The following is a 19,873-nucleotide window of genomic DNA, read 5'->3' as shown; positions in this document are numbered from 1 at the left end:
CGGCCCAGAGCCCAGAGCTAAACACACCGTCCTCGCTTGCGTGTCTGGAAGGAGAACAGTGTCTCCTAGGCTGATGATAACAAATAAATCAATAGATAAATAAATGAATGGGTGATGTGATCGATTGCTCACTGAGTGCCCAGTATATTCTGACCTTCTTTGCATGTATTCAGTTCTTTAATCCCGAGAGCCAGACACTGTTATTTTCCCTTTAGAGCAGAGCAGACGGAGCCACAGAGAGGTTATGTCCCATGGCTGTACGTGGCACAGACGGGACTGGCCCTCCTGCAGGCTGACTGCAGCCCCACGCCCAACCGGACACCGTGTCTTCCCACGAAGGGTGAGAACACTGAACACCTGGCACAGAGGCAGCAGTGGGAGAGCCCTGAGCCGGCAGCCAGAACCCTCCGCACAGCTCTGTGACCTCTCTGGGCTTCGGCCTCCCACCTCTGCAGCCAGGAGCACAGCTGGACTGTCTCCGAAGACCCTGCAGCCCTGAAAAAGGAGAGGCCGGATTCAGCCTCCAGTGATGTCATAACCGGCACCGTGTGGCCGGGAGGTGAGACAGCTGCAGTGTAGGTTTAGTCCTCTGAGTATAGGCTGTGTGCCCTTGGGTAGGTTGCTTAACCTCTCTGGAATTGGCACCATCACTCCAGACCATGCAGGTTCACCGAGTCTGTCCAAACGCTGTGGCGGTGACTCGTTCCACGGGGCTTGTTGGAGGACATCCACACGCCCTCTGGCACTGGATAAGCAAGGTTCCTATCCATCTCTGCCCTCGCCATGAGCTTGCTTGCAAACCAGGGAGCCTTTCTCCAGGAGCTTGTCGGGAGCTCAAGGATTCTCTGTGCACAGATGTCAGTGTGGAGAGAGCGATCGTACGGGACACCGTGGGGGAAGCCCGAGCTGGGAGCCAGGCCACTATCTCGCTTATTCCCCCTCATTGAAATTATTCTTTTGTATCGAAAGGAGGAAATGAAATCTCAGAGAGTATCAGTGACTTGCCAGGTCAGGAAGTGGCACGGTGGCTGTGAACCTGAGTGCCTGACGCCGACGCCCACGCACGCAGCACGGGCCGGCTCCCGAAATGCCCTGTGCACTCGGGGCACCTGTGGCCCATCTTGGTCCTGACTTCTGAGCCACGTGTCTCCTCTTTCTCTCGGAGTGCCCATCAAATAGGAGTTCCCTCCCCAGACCGCCAGGGGGCCCAGCACCTGAAATATACTACCTGTTCCCTCAGCACACACTTGTTGCTAATAAACCCCACCAGGCCCCCCCCCACCCCCCACGCACTGCAGCACCACCATCACTCTGCAGAGGAACACGTGAAGTCCTTCCTCTGAAACCAGGTCTCAGGGAAACAGCTGGGAAATTCCCACCAAATCCAAATCACTTTCTTTCGGGGTGTCAGGTAGCCACGGGCTGGTTTTTGAGGGAAGGGAAGATGTCAGCCTGACCTAGGGAGGTACTTGCGAAGATTCAGAGCCAAGCCCCCGCAGGGAGCTGTCACGGGTGGCGAGTGTCCTGTCCGTAGCCCTGGGCAAGCCAAGACTGATGTTCCCTGTGGGGAGGCAGGGGGCAGAGCTGCTCCAGGCGTGTGTGGTCCACACAGTGGGGCATCTGTGAAGTGTTCCCAGGACTCGGGCACACTTTCAACGTACGTGCAGCATATGAGAGCGTCCAGTTTTCAGAATTGCTCCTCCACGTGTGAAGGTGGTTTTACGTGTTGAAGGGAAAACTGGGTGTCACATATCGTGTCCTTTGACGTGTTTCCTTAGCGATCCTTTTTACTGACCAGGGTGAAAACTGTGGCAGAAAATACAAAGAGGTCTTTCCAGGGTGTTTTAGACGCAAGCCCCGTGCAGAAGTCACTCGAGAGGCGTGTGGGATTCCATCCCCTCTGGGTACTTTTCCAGGCTCTCATCACCGAGCGCTGAGTTTGGCAGGGGCCCCCAGAGAAGGAAAATGAGAAATGGGCAACTTTCTCTGCAATCCATACTCCTAAGGGGAATAGAGGGAGTGTGTCCTCTGCGTGTCCAATGCCCTATGTCATCTGGCGAGGGTATCCTTTGGAGCTGAGAAACGGAAGCTCAAATGAACCTAAGCGGCTAAGACGCTCAGTGTGTGTGTTTTGGGGGTGTGGGGTGTGGGGGGTACTCTTTGGTCCAGAGCCGAGGTCTCTGCACGTCCAGTCCAGTTCCCCACGCCAGCCCCGATGGGCACGGAGTCTCTTTGTCCAAGACAGACCAAGGAAGACAGAGCCAGAATAAAGTCAACAGCTTTTATTACAACTCACAGATTTCATAGAAAAAGGAATGTAGGGTCACGTCCGGTTGTATGAAAAACGGTAAAATGCAGGTTTGTCCTGGTTGCTCTGTGGACACCCGGGGCAGGCTCTCCGCGACATCAGGCACAGCAGCTGCACTTGTCCGAGGCCCCTTTGCAGACGCAGCCCTGGGCACACTTGGCGCAGCCCACGGGGCAGCAGGAGCAGCAGCCTGGGGAGGCAAGGGCAGCGTGCAGTCGGACCACGCGTTGTCCGGAACCACCCTTCCCAGCAGCAGGCCTGGCCCCAGCCGCCCTCGGGCCCAGACCCTGAGTTTACGATGGTGTCCTCTGTCCTGAGGTCATTGCTCTCAGACACTAGGTTCAGGTTGCCCGGCCCATCTGTGCCCAGGACAGGGCACAGCGCCTTGGAGAGACAGTGAGCAGGGCCTCTGGGGACAAGAGAAAGCCAGCCCCCAGCACCACCAGTGATGTGAGCCAAGTCCTCAGGATCAAAGTGGAGGCAAAGCCCGCACAGAGCAGCTCCCGCTCGGGATAGGGGAGCTCTGGGCTGCTTCGACAGGAAGGGGCTGCACCGGGTCCGAGAAGCCACGCACGGCCGCTGGTTCCGGTCCCTAAAGTGCTTCAGTCCCTGAGAGGATTCGGAAGCGTGACTCAGGAGGCAGGAGGACTAGTTCTAGTGACAGGTCTGAGGTTGTTTGTCGGTGACCCGTCTGGGCCTCAGTCTCCCTGTTCTCTAGTGCGCGCCTGGGTCTCGGTCATGCCGAAGGTGATTCCAGCTCTGACTGTGAATCCCTTCCTGGCGAGGGGGGTGCCGGGAAGTCTGGTCACTGTCCTGCTCCTGCCTGCCTGCTGAGCTCTGGGCTCCCTCCTCGCACTCAGCCCAGACCCCGCCTTCCCAGAGAAGGCCCTGCACACTCACTCTTCTTGCAGGAGGTGCATCTGCAGGCTTTGCAGGTGCAGGAGCCAGCGCAGCCGCAGGAGCCGCCTGCCGGGAAGGGAAAGGCCATCAGTGAGCAGGGACGGGGATGCAGGAGCTACAGCAGACAGTCAGCAATGCCTCCCTGAGCCCTCCTCCTCTGTCAGGACCCAGCCCTGGGAGCTCGTGTCCACTCGGGCGGATAGAGAAGCCCCAGCTCCTCTCTTCTGGTCCAAGGAGAGTAGGTCCCCTCCTGATGGGACTCCACAGGGAAGGTCCCGGGCTCCAGACGCAGCCCAGGCCGACTGGGGCCGGGGGCCGGGGCCCATGGCCTGAACCCCAAAGAGGCAGCGTCCCCTCCTCCCATCAAATCGTGGCAGGTCCGTGGCCTCCTCCAAACTCTGCATCTAGCAATCCCCTGACCTGGTTAGTGACCTCAACAAAAACAGTCTTGAGCCTTTGTACTCTCAAAAATAGAGGCTGGAAATCTCTGGTGGTCTAGTGGTTAGGAGTCAGCGCTCTCACTTCCTAGTGTCTGGGTTGAATCCCTGGTCAGGGAACTAAGCTCCGACAAGTCGAGTGGTACGGCCAAGAAAAAAAAAAAAAATAGATTGAAAATATCCTGTCGCTGCCCTGGCTAGGAAGAAAGCACTGGGTGAACCGCGGGCGTCCACTTGTGCTCAAATTCAAAATTCTTCCTCATCTAACCCCAGGGCCACTCTGTCCTGTGCCTGAGAAGCGGGCATCCAAGGCACAGAGCCAGGGGTTCGTTACCAGTGGCGCAGGAACAGTTGGGGTCCATTTGGAGCCGACGTGAGGCCGGGTATCGAAAGCAAGTGGCCAAGAGGCACCTGAGCTGGTGGAAGGCGTGTCGAGCCTAGGAGCCTGCTTGCAGTGTTTGTTCCCAGAGGAGGCGGCCCGGGCGCAGAGGTCCCACCCCCTCCTTGCACCCTCCCCGCGTCAGCGCCGCCCGCCCGCAGCGCCCGGGGCCGGGCTGTGAGCAACACTCGGGGCCGAGCGCAGGATTCTCCCAGTGCGCATGGGTCCGCTCTGCGCACGGAGAGACGAGTTTGGTGCCTGCTCGCGTGTAGGAACTGTTTGCCAGGAAGGACGCGGTGTCCTAGCCTCCCTGTCCGCTCCTCCCGATTTTCCCGAGGGCGGCAGCCACCTTGTTCCCGGATTTTCCAGCAACCCAGCCTCTGTGTCTCGCTGTCTTCCCCACCCCCGGCCCCCGCGCTGTTGTCTTCAGGTTCACCCTTTCCGGAGCCCGTGTGCAACCCTAGTCTCGCGCTCACGTCCCAGGCGTGGCAGGATCCTGGGAGTTGTGTGCAGAGACTGGTGGTGGATGTGACCTTCACCACCAATCCTCCGACTCCCTCTTCCCCCACCATTTCCTGTCCTGGTCCCCACGATGGTCCTTAGGCAGCGTTTCTCTAACGTTTCTCCGAAAGAGCACCACGGCCAACTCAGGCCTCTGCCTCCCATCCTTTCTTCTGTTCTCCACTACTGAATGGATGGATGGGCACATTTGTCCCTATGCTCCTGGCCTGAACTTGCCAGGGGTTTTCCTGATCCTAGCCAGTCCACCCTGCTCCGGGATGGAGGTTCCCAAAGCATGAGATCCCACCCCATGGAAGAGATCATTGTAAGTGATGGGCAGACCTGGCATTAAATAACAAAGCATGAAAAGTGGTTATTTCCCTTTCAGTGTTCAGCAGTGGGGAGAGCACTGAGCAGGCAGTCAGATCCCTCTGCACAGCTCTGTGACCTCTCTGGACTTCAGTCTCCCATCTCTGCCGCCAGAAGCACAGCTAGACTGTCTCAGAGGACCCTTCCAGCTGTGAATAATGGTAGGCAGGACTCAGCATTCAGTGACCTCATAATCAGCGACCTTTGGCAAGGAGGTGAGACAGCCTTGCTATAGGTTCAGACCTCTGGATATGATCTGTGTGCCCTTAGGCAGGTTGCTTAAACTGGGTAGCTGGCACAATCATTCCAGCCCCTGCAGGTTCACTCTGTTACTGGTTCATTGTAGATCAAGTGATATGAAGGGTGGGCATTGATTTTGTGTTTCTCCAAATGGTGTGGCAGCATCTTATCCTAGGGGGGCTATTGCAGGGCATCCACACTCCCCCTGCCAGTGGATCAGTAAATTTGCAATCAAACTTTAACCTCCAGCCTGGAGTAATGCTTGCAAAACCATGAGCCTTTCCCCAAGAGCTTGTTGGAATTAAACAAGATTCTGTCCCAGTAAAGTCACTGTGAACAGAAGCATCATAATAGACACTGTTTATTAAGCCCTAGTGAGGAGCTAGGCCACTCTCAATACCACATAGGGATATAATCTCCTTTTTATAGGAAATGGAGACTTAGAGAGGTTGAGCGACTCATTTAGGATATGCAGCTGGTAAGTGCCACTGTGGTCTGTGAACCAAGACTGCCTGACACCAGCACCCATGCACCCAGCACAGGCTGGCTCCTGAAATCCCCTCTGCACACAGGACACCTGTGGGTGAGTGTGGGCCTGACACTTGGGCCACGTGACTCCTCTTTCTCTTTGACTTTACATCAAACAGCAAATCCATCCAAAAGTTGTCAGGAGGACTAGCTATTGCCATTATTTACAAGTCACTCAGCGCCTCACTCCTTCCTAATAAATACCACCACAACTTTGTGCAGAATCTGACGCTACCCTGCACAGGCAGACGTGAAGTCCTTCATCTGGAACCAGTTTCCAGGTACTCTGCCTCTTGTTGGGAAATGGCTGGGTATTACCTGCAAATTCCTAGTCAGTTTGCTGGTTTCAAGTAACCAAGGGCTGGATTTTGAAGGTAGAGTTCAGCCTGACCTTAAGGAACTTCCAAAGATTCAGAGCCAACTCACTGCAGGGAGCTCTCAGGGGTAGCAGGTGTCCTGTCACTGGCACTGGGCCAGCCAAGACACATGTTCCCTGTGGGGATGGGGGGGAAGAGCTACTCCAGGTGTGGGTGGTCCACACAGTGGGGTGTTTGAAAGTGTTTTCAGCGTTCAACATACTCCTTTGATGAACACATGTGGGTTTTTTTAATAATTGAAGTATAGCTGATTTACAGTATTGTGTTAGTTTCAAGTGAACAAACATGTTTTTACTTTTTAAATTTTTCCTGTATTACTCTGTTCTTCATATATTTATTCAAATTTATTGAATCAAAAATTGGGTTTTGTATCCTTTTAAATTTTTCTTAGTAGTTCACTTAATTTTATTTTACCACAGTTTAGGTTTGTGAAGTTGGAAAATAAAAACCACAGCTAGAAAATTCACACGTCTTTCAGTGCAGGGAGTTTGAGACTTCCAGGTAACTGGAGGTGTGATTCCAACTTCTTTAGAGTCTATCAAGCGTAAAATCTATGAGGAAGTGAAGTTAGCCAGGGAAATCAGAGGATGGGAAATGAGGCATTGAGAAGCCACCAACCCTTGCCATGAGAATGGAGGGGACCTTGTATCTGCTCGACACCCTTAGAGCATCTGGTCTAATGCTGTTCCGTGTTACGCAGATGAACCCAGTGAGGGAGTGTGTCTTGTCTTAGGCACTCAGTTTGTTAGGGACTCACATTTTGTTCCAGTACCCAAGTCTCTGCACTTCTCACCCAGTCTCCTACACCAGCCCTGGATGGCACAAAAGCCCTTATTCCCAATGCACAGAAAAGAAAGGCGAGTCGGAATAGTGTCAACAACTTTTATTACTACTTACATATTTCATAGGAAAGGGAATGTAGCAATCAAGTCAGAGCGGTATAAAAACGCAGGTCGGCCCGTGTTCCTCCATTTACACCCGGGGCAGGCTCTCCGTGACATCAGGCACAGCAGCTGCACTTGTCCGAGGCCCCTTTGCAGACGCAGCCCTGGGCACACTTGGCACAGCCCACGGGGCAGCAGGAGCAGCAGCCTGGGGAGAGAGGGGCGAAAGCAGATGTCAGCGATGACTTTCCCAGGCTCCTCCTTGCCCACCAGCAGCCCTGCCACAAGCCCTCAGATCCAAAGGACCCCGAGTACAGAAAAACATGCTCTGTTCCAAGACAGTTGGGAGGACCTTGGGGCTTGGCTTCCACTACGAAGTGGCTGCCCTGCCCCATCTAAGCCCAGGACAGGCAGAAAGTCAGAAGCAGCAGTGACAGGTTCCGAAGGGCAAAGGAAGACCAGCCCCCCCGCCAGAGCCATACACTCAGAGCCCGCTCTGGGTTCCCTCCCTCACCGTAGCTGCAGCCCCCAGGTTCCCAGAGAAAGCCCTACACTCACTCTTCTTGCAGGAGGTGCATCTGCAGGCTTTGCAGGTGCAGGAGCCAGCGCAGCTGCAGGAGCCGCCTGCCAGGAAGGGAAAGGCCAGCAGTGAGCAGGGAGGGGGATGCAGGAGGTACAGCAGATGGTCAGTAATCCCTCCCTGCAACCTCTTCCTGGGTGCAGGGCCCAGTGCTAGGGACTCCTGTCCAGCATAGAACAGACAGAAGTCTCACCCCTCCTTCTGTGCCCTTCTATGCAAAGGGCTGTGTACTGCCTTGTATTTACCCCACAGGTATGGTCCCAGGCTCCAGAGCCCATTCAGGATGCCTGGGTCTGGTGACCAGGACCTTTTGTCTGAGCCCATAACAGGCAATGTCCCCTCGCACCCGGCACAGGGAATGCAGAGGCCTGGACAGAGCACTGCGGCCGACGCAGAAGCCCCCTGACACCTGGATGATGTGGCGCAGAACAGCCTTGAGCCTCAGGCCTCTCGCCTCTGAAATGGAAGCCCCAGTTGGATGGAAACACTCTAATGGGGGATGAAGGCGCTTGTCCAGGGAGAAAGCACGTGCCGGGTTAACTACAGACGCCTACTTCAGCTCAAGCTCAAAATGTTCCTCCCTCCTCCAAACCCAGGGATGCTTCTTGGTATTGGGGAAGGGGCATCCTAAGTTCCAGAGCCAGGGGTTCCTCACCAGTGGGGCAGGAGCAGTTGGGGTCCATTTGGAGGCGAGGTGAGGCCAGGGGTCCAAAGCAAGTGGCGAAGAAGAGGGTCTTGGGCCGGTTGGGGGCGTGTTGGAATCTAGCAGCCGGCGGGTTCAGTTTATACCCAGAGGAGGCGGCCCGGGCGCAGAGGCCCCGCCCCCGCCTTGCACGCGGCGCGCGGATCTGCGCCTGTGCAGCCGGCAGCCCCCGTTCCGGCTGTGCGCAGCCGGGCGGGCCGAGCGCAGGGTTCCGTGAGCAAGGATTGGGTCGGTGTGCAGCGCTGCGGCCGCCCCTTTGGCGCTAGAACTCGCGGAGGGACGGTGTGCTGGGCGGCTCTCGGTTTCCCAGCTTCCCTGCCCGCCCCTTCCCAATTTTCCCAAGGTAGGCAGTCACCTTTGTTCTGGGATCTTCCAGGAACCCAGCCCCCCCTCTCTTTGCCACCCCAGGCCCCATTGCCTTGGTGCTCAAGTTCGTCCTTTCCGGAACCCGTGTGCGCCGCGCCCGGCCCTCCTCCCCCTCCCCCTCCCAGCCCCCCCCCCCCCCCCGCATGTGCTCACGGGCGGTGGAAAGAGCCGAGGGAGTTGTGTGCAGCGTCCCAGCTGCGGATGTGACGTTTGCCTCCCAGTACTTTTCCTTTCCCTGTGCCCAGAGGGACTTAGGCCCTATTTTTCTGTCTCAGTTTCAAGGCGGACGCTGGCCTCTGTCTGCTCCATCTTTCCTCCACTCTCTAAGTTTGAAAGGATGTATGGGCACATATGTCTGGATCCTTTGCACAAAACTCTCCAGAGACTCTCCACAGCCTAGCCAGCCCACCTCACTCCAGGGAAGTTGTTCAGAAAGTGGGATGCCCCCAGGGGAGGGGTCATTTTAGGTGATAGGCAGATCTGGCATCTGCATATCAAGAAAAATAATTGTTTCCCTTTCAATATTACTGACCATTAGACAGCATTGTGTGTGTGTCCCACCTGGTTAATTGTTTATCTTTCAACCCTCACAAAGACTCAAAAAGAGGAATACTGTTATTTATGAGCCCATTTGGCTGGTGGGAAAGGTAAGTCACAAGGATGTTAAATAACTTGCCCAGGGTCACAGAGCTGGGAAGTAGTGCCACCGGGTCTGAATCCAGTCAGCTTCCCAAGGGAAGAAGTTCAAAGATAAAGTTTTCCTTTGGCCCGAAGTTTTCCTTTGATGTATCTTCAACATCAGTGTACTGCTTGAAATCTTTTAAACAGAGATAAGCCTCAAGCTTATCAACTCTCCAGGCCCATATCATGATTTTGTTTTCAAGGACCTAGATTGCCTTTTCCTTCTGCAAGACATCATACTGGTCCATTACACTGATGATATTATGCTGCTCGGAGCTAGTTGCAAGAAGTAGCAACTACTCTAGGCTTATTGGTTAAGACTCTGCAATGGCTGTAAAAAAGCCTATGGAATAGAGAAGATCCCTTAGGGCATCTCTTAGTACTACCCTGCTCTGTGATTAAAGTCAGTGAAAAACTACTATAACAACCCGATCAAGGCAGGACTGATAAAGGCTCAGACCCTTCAAAAATGAACGTTTGCGTCACCCCAGCATCGTAAAGAACCATGACCAACTGAGATGCTTGCAGGGAGCAAAGGGGATACAGAATAGGTAGTGTAAGAAGATGCTTATAAATGTCAGCTATAACCACATGACCAGTTCCAGAAACAGAAATGACAACTGTAATTGTTAGGAGTACTGCTTCATTATTTTGTTATAAATATGTTTATATATATATGGCAAATATCTTTGTTTTCTTCCCTCTTTTATCCCCTTCTCATATAACATAGAAGGTATTGACTTTACATTGTAGTGTTTACGTGTTGTTAGCATCACAGTATTTGTTACGTGATATCACGTACAAAAGTGACCATCACCCAAGGACTTTGCATCCTCCTCTGGGGATGGTGTTATACATTTTCAGTTGTAGGTAGGATAGTTGTGTCATGTTAGGCAGAAGTATGACCTTGTTATTGTCTTTGTTGGGAGATTAAGTGTGGTTTACGAAGTTGTGTGGGTGCTAGTTTGATAAGTGGTGGTCTATAACGGTTAGTTTTATGTACCCACGTGTTTTAGGCTGTCATGCCCAATCCTTGGTCACACGCTAGCCTGATGTTGCTGTGAAGGTATTTTTCAGATGTGATTAACATTTAAATCAGTAGACTTTGAGAAAAGCAGATTACCCTTCATAATGTGGAAGGCCTCATCCAGTCAGTGAAGGCCTTAGAGAAAAACTGAGGTCTCTTGAAGAGGAGGGAATTGGGCTCAAGATTGCAACCAACATCAACTCCTACTGGAATTTCCAGGCTGCTGGCTAGCCCTATAAACTTCAGTTGTGCCAGCTTCCACAGTTGCATGAGTCAATTTCTTAAAATAAATCTCTCACTCTCTTTATCTATCTCTCTATCTACCTACCTACCTACATCCTGCTGGTTCTGTTTCTCTGGAGAATGCCAATACAAATATATTTTAAAACATATAAGTCATTAAAGGAAAAATGTTAAGTAAAATACTGGTGCAAGTGGTAGCAAAGGGCACAGACTGTTGTGCTCAGGGTTATAAATCCCCAGTGCTGTTCAGTTGATGAGGACAACATAGGACACACAGCTAGGCACACCACCACTGCTTCTGTGTCTAGAGGTAAATAAATACCCCCTATGTTAATAATAATAATAAATGGCTAACATTGTAGGCCACTCACCACGTGCCAAGCACCATACTAAATTCTTCACATGAACTAGTTCTTTAATCTTCTGAATCATATGCTTTTATTTTGCCCCTTTAAAAGTGGGGGAGACCGGGCTTCCCTGGTGGCGCAGTGGTTGGGAGTCTGCCTGCCGATGCAGGGGACACGGGTTCGTGCCCCGGTCCGGGAGGATCCCACATGCCGCGGAACGGCTGGGCCCGTGAGCCATGGCCGCTGAGCCTGCGCGTCCGGAGCCTGTGCTCCGCAGCGGGAGAGGCCGCAGCAGCGAGAGGCCCGCGTACCGCAAAAAAAAAAACAAACAAAAACAAAACAAAACAAAAAGTGGAGGAGACTGAGCCACAGAGAGATTATGTCCCGTGGCTGTAAGTGATGCAGGTGAGATTGGCACTCATGCAGGCGGACTGCAGCATCATGCCCTCACCCACGATCTTACACCAGGACTTCATATGACAGATGAGGATGTTGAAAGCTGGCACAGGGGCAGCAATGGGAAGAGCACTGAGCAGGCAGTCTGTATAGTTCTGTGACCTCTCTGGAATTCAGTTTTCCATGTGTCAAGCCAGGAGCACAATCTGTCCATTTCGAGAGGTCCTTCTAACTCTGAATAGTGAGAGGCAGGATTTAGCATTCAGTGACATCATTATCTGCCAGCTGTGGCCAGGGCATGAGGTCAGCTGTAGTGTAGGTTCAGACCTCTGCCCTCTGAGCTGTGTGACCTTGGACAGGTTGCTTAACCTCTCTGGAATCAGCACAATCACTCCAGCCCCTGCACATTCACTCTCTCACTGGTTCCTGTGCAGATCAAACGACATGAAGCATGGGAATGGCTTCTGAGTCTGTGCAAATGCTGTGGCAGCATCTTGTCCTGGGAGTCTCTTTGGAGGTCATCCATACTCCCTTTGGCACCGGATCAGCAAATTTCCAATCCCATCCTTAACCTCCAACCCAGAATAATGCTTCTAAACCAGTGAGCTTTTCCCCAAGAGCTTGTTGGGAGCTAAAAGGATTCTCTCTTCATGAATGTCAGTGTGGACATAATGATCATAACGGCCACTGTTTATTAAGCCAGGACACTATCATTTAATCCCCACATAGAGATATCATCTCTTTTTCACAAATGGGAAAATAGAGACTCAGATGTTGAGTAACATGCCCAGGCCATACCACCTGTGGCAAAACAGGCTGTGAACGGAGACGCCCATGCACTCAGCACAGGCTGGTTTCTGAAACCCCCTCTTCACACGGGGCACCTGTGGGCAAGCATGGTCTTGACTCTTGGGCCACGTGACTTGTCTTTCTCTTTTATTTTACATCAAATAGCCATTCCCTCCACAAACAGCCAGGGGGACTAACTGCTGGCATTAGTTACAAGTCACAGGGCACCTCACTCCTGCCTAATGAACACCACCATACCCTCCAGACTGCAGAATCTGCCATCACCCAGCATGGGCAGACGTGAAACAGTCCATCTGGAACCAGTTCTCAGGCACACGCCCTCTTCATGGGAAATGACTGTGTAATTCCCTCCACAGCCCTAGTTATTTTGCGGCTTTCAAGTAGCCAAGGGCTGAATTTTGGAAGGACAGATTGCAACGGTGCTCAATGGACACCTTCGATGAACACGTGTGCAACGTTTTTAAATCTCTGATTTTGTTTGTTTTTCATATATTGACTGAAATTACGTGTGTGGAATCTGAAAACATGGGCTTTGTATTGTTCTGTGGCATTTATATATATTTTTTTGTTTCTGTTTTTTACCAAGGTTTAGGTCTGCAATGGATGGGAAATGAAATCTGTTCCTTCACCACGGGGATTTTTTAGACACCCCATTTAGATTCAAGCAGGTGAGGGAGTTTTCCACCCCTTTAGTCACTGAAGACTAAAATCCAGCGAGGAACTGCAGTCGAACAGGGAAACCATGGAGAATGAGGATTCTGGACTGAGAAGTTTCTGTGCCACCAACCCTTGACTTGAAAACAGAGGGGACCCTGTATGTGCCCAGTGTCCTTATAGCATCTGGCCTAAGGCTCTTCCATTTTACAAAAGATGAAGCCCAGTGGGGTAATGTGGCTTGAACAAGGCACTGGGTTTGTTAAGGGCTAACATTTTGGTCCAGAAACCAAGTCTGTGTACTGCTAGTTCAGTCCCTCACCCCAGCTCTGGTCAAGTTAAGGAAAACAGCCAGAATAAAGCCAACGACTTTTATTATCATTCTTGTATTTTATAGGACAAAAAAAAAAAGAGGAATGTAGGTTTGTCCTGGTTGCTCTATTTACACCCGGGGCAGGCTCTCCGCGACATCAGGCACAGCAGCTGCACTTGTCTGAGGTCCCTTTGCAGATGCAGCCCTGGGCACACTTGGCGCAGCCCGGAGGGCAGCAGGAGCAGCAGCCTGGGGAAGGGAAGGAGGCGGCAGAGATGAGCGCTTGGAACAGAGGATTAATAAGACTTCCCGTCCTCTCCAGTGGAGGCGCCACCGTCCCTAGGGAAGGGGTACCTACTGCCCTATTTAAATTCCCTCCGTGGTGTAGAGGGCTGGAGGCGTAAGGGGCGGGCCTGGCGGAGGGATGGGCGCGTTAGGGGTAGATGTAGAGAAAATTCCACTTACTCTTCTTGCAGGAGGTGCATTTGCAGTCTTTGCATTTGCAGGAGCCGGGACACGCGCAGGATCCGCCTACAAAGAGAACGGCCGACATAAAAACGGTTCCCGGAGACTCGAACGCGGGCATGGGTGCTAGGAGCCCGAGTTTGAGTCCCAGTTCCACAACCAACTCGTGGGAACCTGGGCAAGCCACGAACTCTGATCTCCTTATCGGTCAAACGGGATCTCCTAGTTTAACTTAGAATAGAGGCGGGTACACCAAAACGCTTTCGAAAGGGGCAATTTGTGCCCGGAAAGTGAGTGACGGGTCAGAAATTGCTTCTCTAGTTCTACAATTGACACCCAATCCCGAACCAGATCTCCTTACCCGCGGTGCAGGAGCAGTTGGGATCCATGGCGAGACGAAGCGGAGGCTGGGGTCCGGAGACTGCGTCACGAAGTATGGCAAGGAAGTCGAGGGGGCGTGCTGGAGCGGAGGGCGCTGTGGGCTGCCTTTATAGCGGGAAGGAGCCGGGGCGAGTGCAAAAGCCCTCCGGGGCGGGCGCCGCCTGCACACGCCCCGCGCTGAGTCACTGGCGGCCCGCGCGGCGCCCCGAGCTGTGCACACGGACCACCCGGCACCAGTTCTCAGTAGCCGCCCTAGGTGCGCCTCGGCGAGGGAGGGCCGGGTGCAGAGCGCGGACCCCGCATGCAGGGCTGTGCTGGGCTGTGCGCGGAGCACCCTGACCCCTGCGCTTCGCTGTGTGCGCAGTTCCCGCCACCGCCTTCCCCCTACCCCAGCACGCCCCACCCCAACCCTCCCCACCGCGAACCGTACCCTGTGCTTGAACCTGAGTAGTTAAGAGAGTGGGTCTTGCGGATCCTGCTCCGGGGGAAAACCAGTGGGAAGTCAGGACAGATTAAAAAAAAACTCTTTGCACCCGTCAAGGCTTAAAAATTGTGTAGCATCATATTGAACCCGTGGGCTGGTTATTGATGACATATACTGTATATCGAGTGCTTTAGCATGCGATAGGGAAAGTGTAAGCGTGTTATGTGCGAGCTCTCATTTAATCCTCTAACAACCCTGTGAGGTAAGGACTAGTCATCATTCCCATTTTAGAGTATGGAGGCCCAGAGAAGTTAAGTAACTTGCCCAAGGTCACAGAGCTAGTGAGTGGCAGAGCCTGGTTAGAATCAGTGGGCCCAGCAGATGCTGAAGGCACTCTAAGGGTAGACATCACCCACAGGGGAGAATAAAGATCAAGAAGCCATAAGCCTTGTACCCAGGAAACTCATAGTCATCGGGGCAGCCTCATGGGTGCGTGGGGAAAAGTAATACCAGGGTCATGGCTAGGATGGAGGCAGGGGGAACAGAGGGGAGACCCAGTCCAGCCTGAGAGGAGGTGGGCCAGTCAGGTGGGCCATTGCCTTGGGCCTGAGGGTGAGAAAGTCTTCGCCAGGCGGGAAGAGGAAGGAGTTGTATTCCAGCCCGTGGAAGAAGCAGCCGGGTGGAAAGTTGGCATTCCCATGGAACATTTGGAAGGGAAAACCTCACAAGAACTTTCTTCCCCAGTGGATGCAGAGGGGAAGAGTAGAAGTGCGGTCCAAATTCCTTTCTGGGGAGGTACATCCTGCTTCCCTGCTGGCACATGTCTGGCTGCTGTGAAATGGATCTTAGATCGTTATCCTGGGATTGTCCAGAGTGTGTAATCAGATGAGCAGGTTACTGGAAGGTTGGTGGCAGGTTTAGGGAATGCTGGTTGCTGCAGTAGGGAGTTTAGTGAGGGGGTGGGCGGAGGACAGGCTGTCCTCACAGCATTTACTGTAAAGTCCTGTGGAAATGCCTTCACAGCTCAGCTCAGACGTCACTTTCTCCTGGGAGCCCATCCTGACCCCTGTGCTAGGTCAGGATGCCTGTGGAATGCGCTGGTAAACAGCTTGTCCTTTTCCTTCCTGGCACTGCCCATGTCTGTAATACATAGGAAAGTGTGTGATTCTGTGACCTTTGTCCCTCCACAGCTACCTGCCACTGAAAACACCAAGAGCGCTCACTGCCCCTGAAATGTGCTTCCAGCCCTCGGCCCAGGGCCAGGTTTACAGTTGGCGCTTAATAAATATTTGTCGAATCAATTAATAGGGGTAAATCCCCTGATGTTTCCTCCCTTCCCAGCCCTGCCTCCTGGCATTAGGGCCGATTACAAAATGAAAGTAAAAAACTTGTTTTTCACCACTCTGGGATCTGTGTGGTCACTCAGAAACTCCAAGCAGGGCAGGAGAGTTGAACTGTCAGAAGGACTAAATTCTAATGGTCACTCTGCCACTCACTTGCTGAGCGACCTTGGGGCTGTTATGGGCCAGGGCTCCCCTGAGCATCAGTTTATTCATTTGTCAAATGATCAGATTGTACTAGAATTTGAGGGTCACATGCAAACACGCTCTGATGTTAGAGCCAAGGTCTCAGAAATCTCGCTGTGTCTGGCAGCCCCGTGGACTGAGAGCATGGGAGGGCTGCTCTTTGGATGGTGGGCAGATTTTGCTATTGTTGTTACATACGCACCCGCATTGTATGCAAAATTCCTGGTTTCTTATAAACCAGATGGTCCCTTGTCCACTCAGGGGGAACAGTCCAACTCACTGAGGAGACAATAACGCTTATTTTTGCCCTGTAAAGTATTGAATCAAGCCCTGGGTTTGGGCCATCTGTGTTGGCAGTAAAATTTGTTTTCAGGTCTAAGCTGTCTCCCTTAAGTCATTTTGACTCTGAGAGGAGAGGGAGGACCAATCGGCAAAGGTGAAGGGCAGCCCAGGCCCAGTTTTGCTTATCTCTGTACCCATGTAAGCCTTGCGGGACAGAGGTGGAGAGTGAGGCCTTTCTAATGCCTGCAGTCCTCATGTGGTAGGAAGTGAGGAAAATGAAGCCAAGCAGCATAAGATGAGGAAAAACACCCCTCTACAAGTGTGGTGTGAGCTATCAGTATGAGGCAATGATGTGGCCCTAGTCTGCATTAATAGAAGTATGCCATCCAGAATGAGGGAGGTGACTTTTCGTCTCTTTTTAACTGCTAATGGGGGTATTTTTAGTTCTGCTGCTGAGTCATCCATTCATCCTTACCCTGTGACAGTACCCTTAGGTTTCCTTTGTAGAATCACTCTTCCCTACTCCTAATCCACGTGGACTAAGGTAGATGGATGGAGTAGGCCCCATTCGTGGGCTCCCAGGAAATTCCATCTTCCTGGACATAGTGATTGGCTCTGATTGGGTCACCTAGCCATGAACCAGAGAGAATCAATGGAACTCCTCCTGGAAATGCTAGGAGAATGACAGATACTCTTTCCATCTAGACTTCAACCTGAAAGCGTGTGAAGCTGAGTTTCTAGAGCCTTTGTCTCCATGAGAAAGAGCCTGAGAATAAATTTATTGTAAAGGAAATGGAGCCTGACAATATCATTGGAGCACCTGGATCCAGCCAAGCCTGAAGCCACTGTGAGTCCAAAATTTCCTTTTTTGTTTAAATCATTCTGGATAGATTCTTAGCTGGCACAGTTGGGCAGACCACCCTGAGGGCTGTGTTCATTATTGGGCTTCAACAGTCCAGAAGACAGTTGATCACAATAGTCCTAAGACTCAAAACCCCATCATGTGAGCAACAACTGAGAGGGGTGGGCAGGCTCAATCTGCAAGAAAACAGTTACCTTCGGATATGTGGACAGTGGTTGCTCCTGTAGCCATGCAACAAATCTCCCAAAACTGCAGTTTAAACAACAACCAGTTTATTGTCGCTCCTGGTTTTGTGGGTCAGGAATTTGAGAAGCACTCATTTGGGTGATTCTTTTGTTTCATGTATCACTGTCTGAGGTCACTTGGTGGCATTCAGTTGGTGGATGGGCTGGTCTGGATGATCTAAGACAGTTTCACTCACGTGTCTGGCACCCTAGCAGGCGTGGCTGGATGGCTGAGCTCAGCTGGAACTAAAGACCAGAGCTCCCTCCTGTGGCCTCTTCAGCATGGTGGCCTCAGGGTAATTAGATTCCTTACATTTGGCGCAGGGCGCCAAGGGTGAGAGTCCCAAGAGACAGGAGTGGTAGCTGTGTCTCTTAAGCCCTGGGCCCTGAAACTAGCACAGGTCACTTTCACCACTTTTGATTGGTCAAGAAGCCACAGAGCCTGCCCAGATTCGTGGGGAAAGGATGAAGACCCCAGGTCTTGATGGAAGGAGTCAACATGTTTGCAATTATCTCTCATCTGCCATAGGGCATAATATTGAGCACGTACTAGGCATCAGGACGTTCTGAGTGTATTTCACTTAGACCTCGGCACAGTCCTACAAGGCAGATGCTGTTAGTATCTCAGTTTTACAGATGAGGCACTGAAGAGCTACATGGCCTGTTCAGGGTCACACAGCTGTAAGTGGCAGTGTGGGGATTTGAACCCAGGACTTTCTGATGCCACGACTACATGTTTATGCCATGCTGAAAAGAAGAGAATAGACTTGTGCTCTGTGGTCCCAAGGGCAGTACCAGGAATAAAGATTCTGCTCTGGGTGGGAAAGGCCTTTCTTGCAATTAGAGCTGGTGACGACTGGAAGGGACTGCCTTGGGAGATAGTTTCCTGTCACCATGGCAATAGGAACAGAGGCTGGTGGATTCTGGCATTAGATGATGGGATAGAAAGAATAGATATATTTATTGTGAGAAGATCATCAACATTGTGGAGGTGATGAACTAGCCTACCTCTGCAAGATCTCCTTCCAAATCACGATGCCCTGAGCACCTCTGTCACCACCATCATGCACACGTTCATCAAAGACACCCTTGCCCACACACACACACACACACACACACACACACATACACACATATATAAATTTCCCTTTTAATGTGATTAGCATTATACTATATATATACCTTGGGTTTTTTCCCCCACTGAATGGTAAGATGCGGTGGTCTTTCCATTGCAGGTGTGTTTTTATCAGCTGTTCATTATGACCATTTTTATACTTCACTCCTGAAGGATATTTAGCTTGTTTTGAGGCTTCTGCTGATACCAACGATGGGACAGTGAACTTCCTGGGTTGAAGGTATGTATGTTTTAAATTTGAGTAACTACTGCTAAAATACCCTCCAAGTTTCTCTTCAAGACCCTGCTTTCAATTCTTTTGGGTATATACCCAGAAGTGGAATTGCTGGATCATAAGGTAATTCTACTTTTAATGTTTGGAGGAACCACCATTTTACATTTCCTCCAATAGTGCACAAAAGTTCCAATTTCTCCACATCCTTGCCAACACTTTTTTTTTGTTATTTTTGTCTTCCTGATACTGGTCATCTGCTACGGTCTGAATATTTGTGTCCTTTGGGGCCTTTGAGAGGTGCTTAGGTCATGAGGGTAGAGCTCTCATGAATGGGATTAGTGCTTTTATAAAAGAAACCCCACAGAGCCCCTAGTCCTTTCCACCATGTGAGGATGCAATGAGAAGTCTCTGACCCAGAAAAGGGGCTTCACCCAACCATGCTGGCACCCTAAACTCAGACGTCTAGTCTCTCAAACTGTGAGAAATAAATTTCTGTTGTTTATAAGCTGCCCAATCTCTGGTATTTTGTTACAGCAGCCCAAAGGGACAGGCACTATCCTAATGGGTGTGAGGTAATTTAGCTTTGTTTTGATGCTTTTTGTAACACAAGGCAAGCCAGAAACAAACAGAGAAGACAAGCGTGGTTAGGTTTAAGAGCCTAGACTTTAGTCAGACAGCCTGGGTTCAAATCCTGGCTCTACCACATTCTAGCTTTGTTGCCTGTTAAGCACAAGACAGCAGGCTCAAAATGGAGTTGCTTATGCTAAGCCCCATGTCACCAGGGACTTTGGCCCGCCCAGAAATCTTTAACCAATCAGGAATCACCTGATCAGCACTAGTTAGGTAATCTGCCTGAGAGGCCCCTGCCATCCCTTGAAGGAAAGTAACTGCAATAACCAACCTGCTTTTTTGCCTGTTATGACTTCCTTGTTCCCTACTAGCTATAAAAGTCTTTCATTCTGTGCAGCTCCTCTGAGTTCCTTTCTATCTGCTCCATTGGATGCTGCCCGATTTGAATAGATATTTGCTCAAATCAACTCTTAAAACATTTTAATATGCCTCAGTTTATCTTTCAGTAGACTGCATGCAGATTACCCTAAGCCCTATTGCCCCATCTGTAAAATGGGTTTACTAATCATACCATTCTTCTAGAGTTGTAAGGATCACGTAAGATAATGTACTTAAGAGAACTTTGTACAAGATAATCTCACATTTATCAATCTTTTTGGTGTCTTAGTTAAAAGAGGTATCTCTACCCCAAAGTAATAAGCATTCACCTATTTTCCTCTTCCAAATTCTCTTACAGCTTTGATTTTG

General features: G+C 51.3%; 2 protein-coding genes across 4 annotated transcripts; both read right to left on the bottom strand.

Annotated features, from left to right (window-relative positions):
* Positions 1-2,333: 2,333 nt before the first annotated feature.
* Positions 2,334-4,093, bottom strand: LOC309976925 (metallothionein-1E-like). Its single transcript, XM_082862776.1, has 3 exons — positions 3,980-4,093; positions 3,209-3,274; positions 2,334-2,498 (listed from the first exon to the last, which is right to left on the bottom strand). The coding sequence occupies exons 1-3, from the start codon at positions 4,005-4,007 to the stop codon at positions 2,407-2,409; spliced, it is 186 nt and encodes a 61-aa protein (XP_082718902.1). The 5' UTR covers positions 4,008-4,093; the 3' UTR covers positions 2,334-2,406.
* Positions 4,094-6,937: 2,844 nt separating this feature from the next.
* LOC309976924 (metallothionein-1E) lies at positions 6,938-14,009 on the bottom strand. 3 transcript variants are annotated; one of them, XM_082862774.1, is made up of 3 exons: positions 13,870-14,009; positions 13,509-13,574; positions 6,938-7,131 (listed from the first exon to the last, which is right to left on the bottom strand). In XM_082862774.1, exons 1-3 carry the CDS (start codon positions 13,895-13,897, stop codon positions 7,040-7,042), a joined length of 186 nt encoding a protein of 61 aa, XP_082718900.1. In that variant the 5' UTR covers positions 13,898-14,009; the 3' UTR covers positions 6,938-7,039. The 3 variants fall into 3 exon arrangements, with proteins under 3 accessions (XP_082718900.1, XP_082718901.1, XP_082718899.1); XM_082862775.1 differs by lacking the exons at positions 13,509-13,574; positions 13,870-14,009 and adding exons at positions 7,482-7,547; positions 8,159-8,272; XM_082862773.1 differs by lacking the exon at positions 6,938-7,131 and adding an exon at positions 13,088-13,292.
* Between the last annotated feature and the right edge of the window lie 5,864 nt (positions 14,010-19,873).

Source organism: Leucopleurus acutus, assembly GCF_964270905.1.
Source record: "Leucopleurus acutus genome assembly, chromosome: 20".
NCBI lineage: Eukaryota > Metazoa > Chordata > Mammalia > Artiodactyla > Delphinidae > Leucopleurus > Leucopleurus acutus.
Note: the sequence above shows the minus strand (reverse complement) of the source record. Positions and strands in the feature narration are given on the sequence as shown.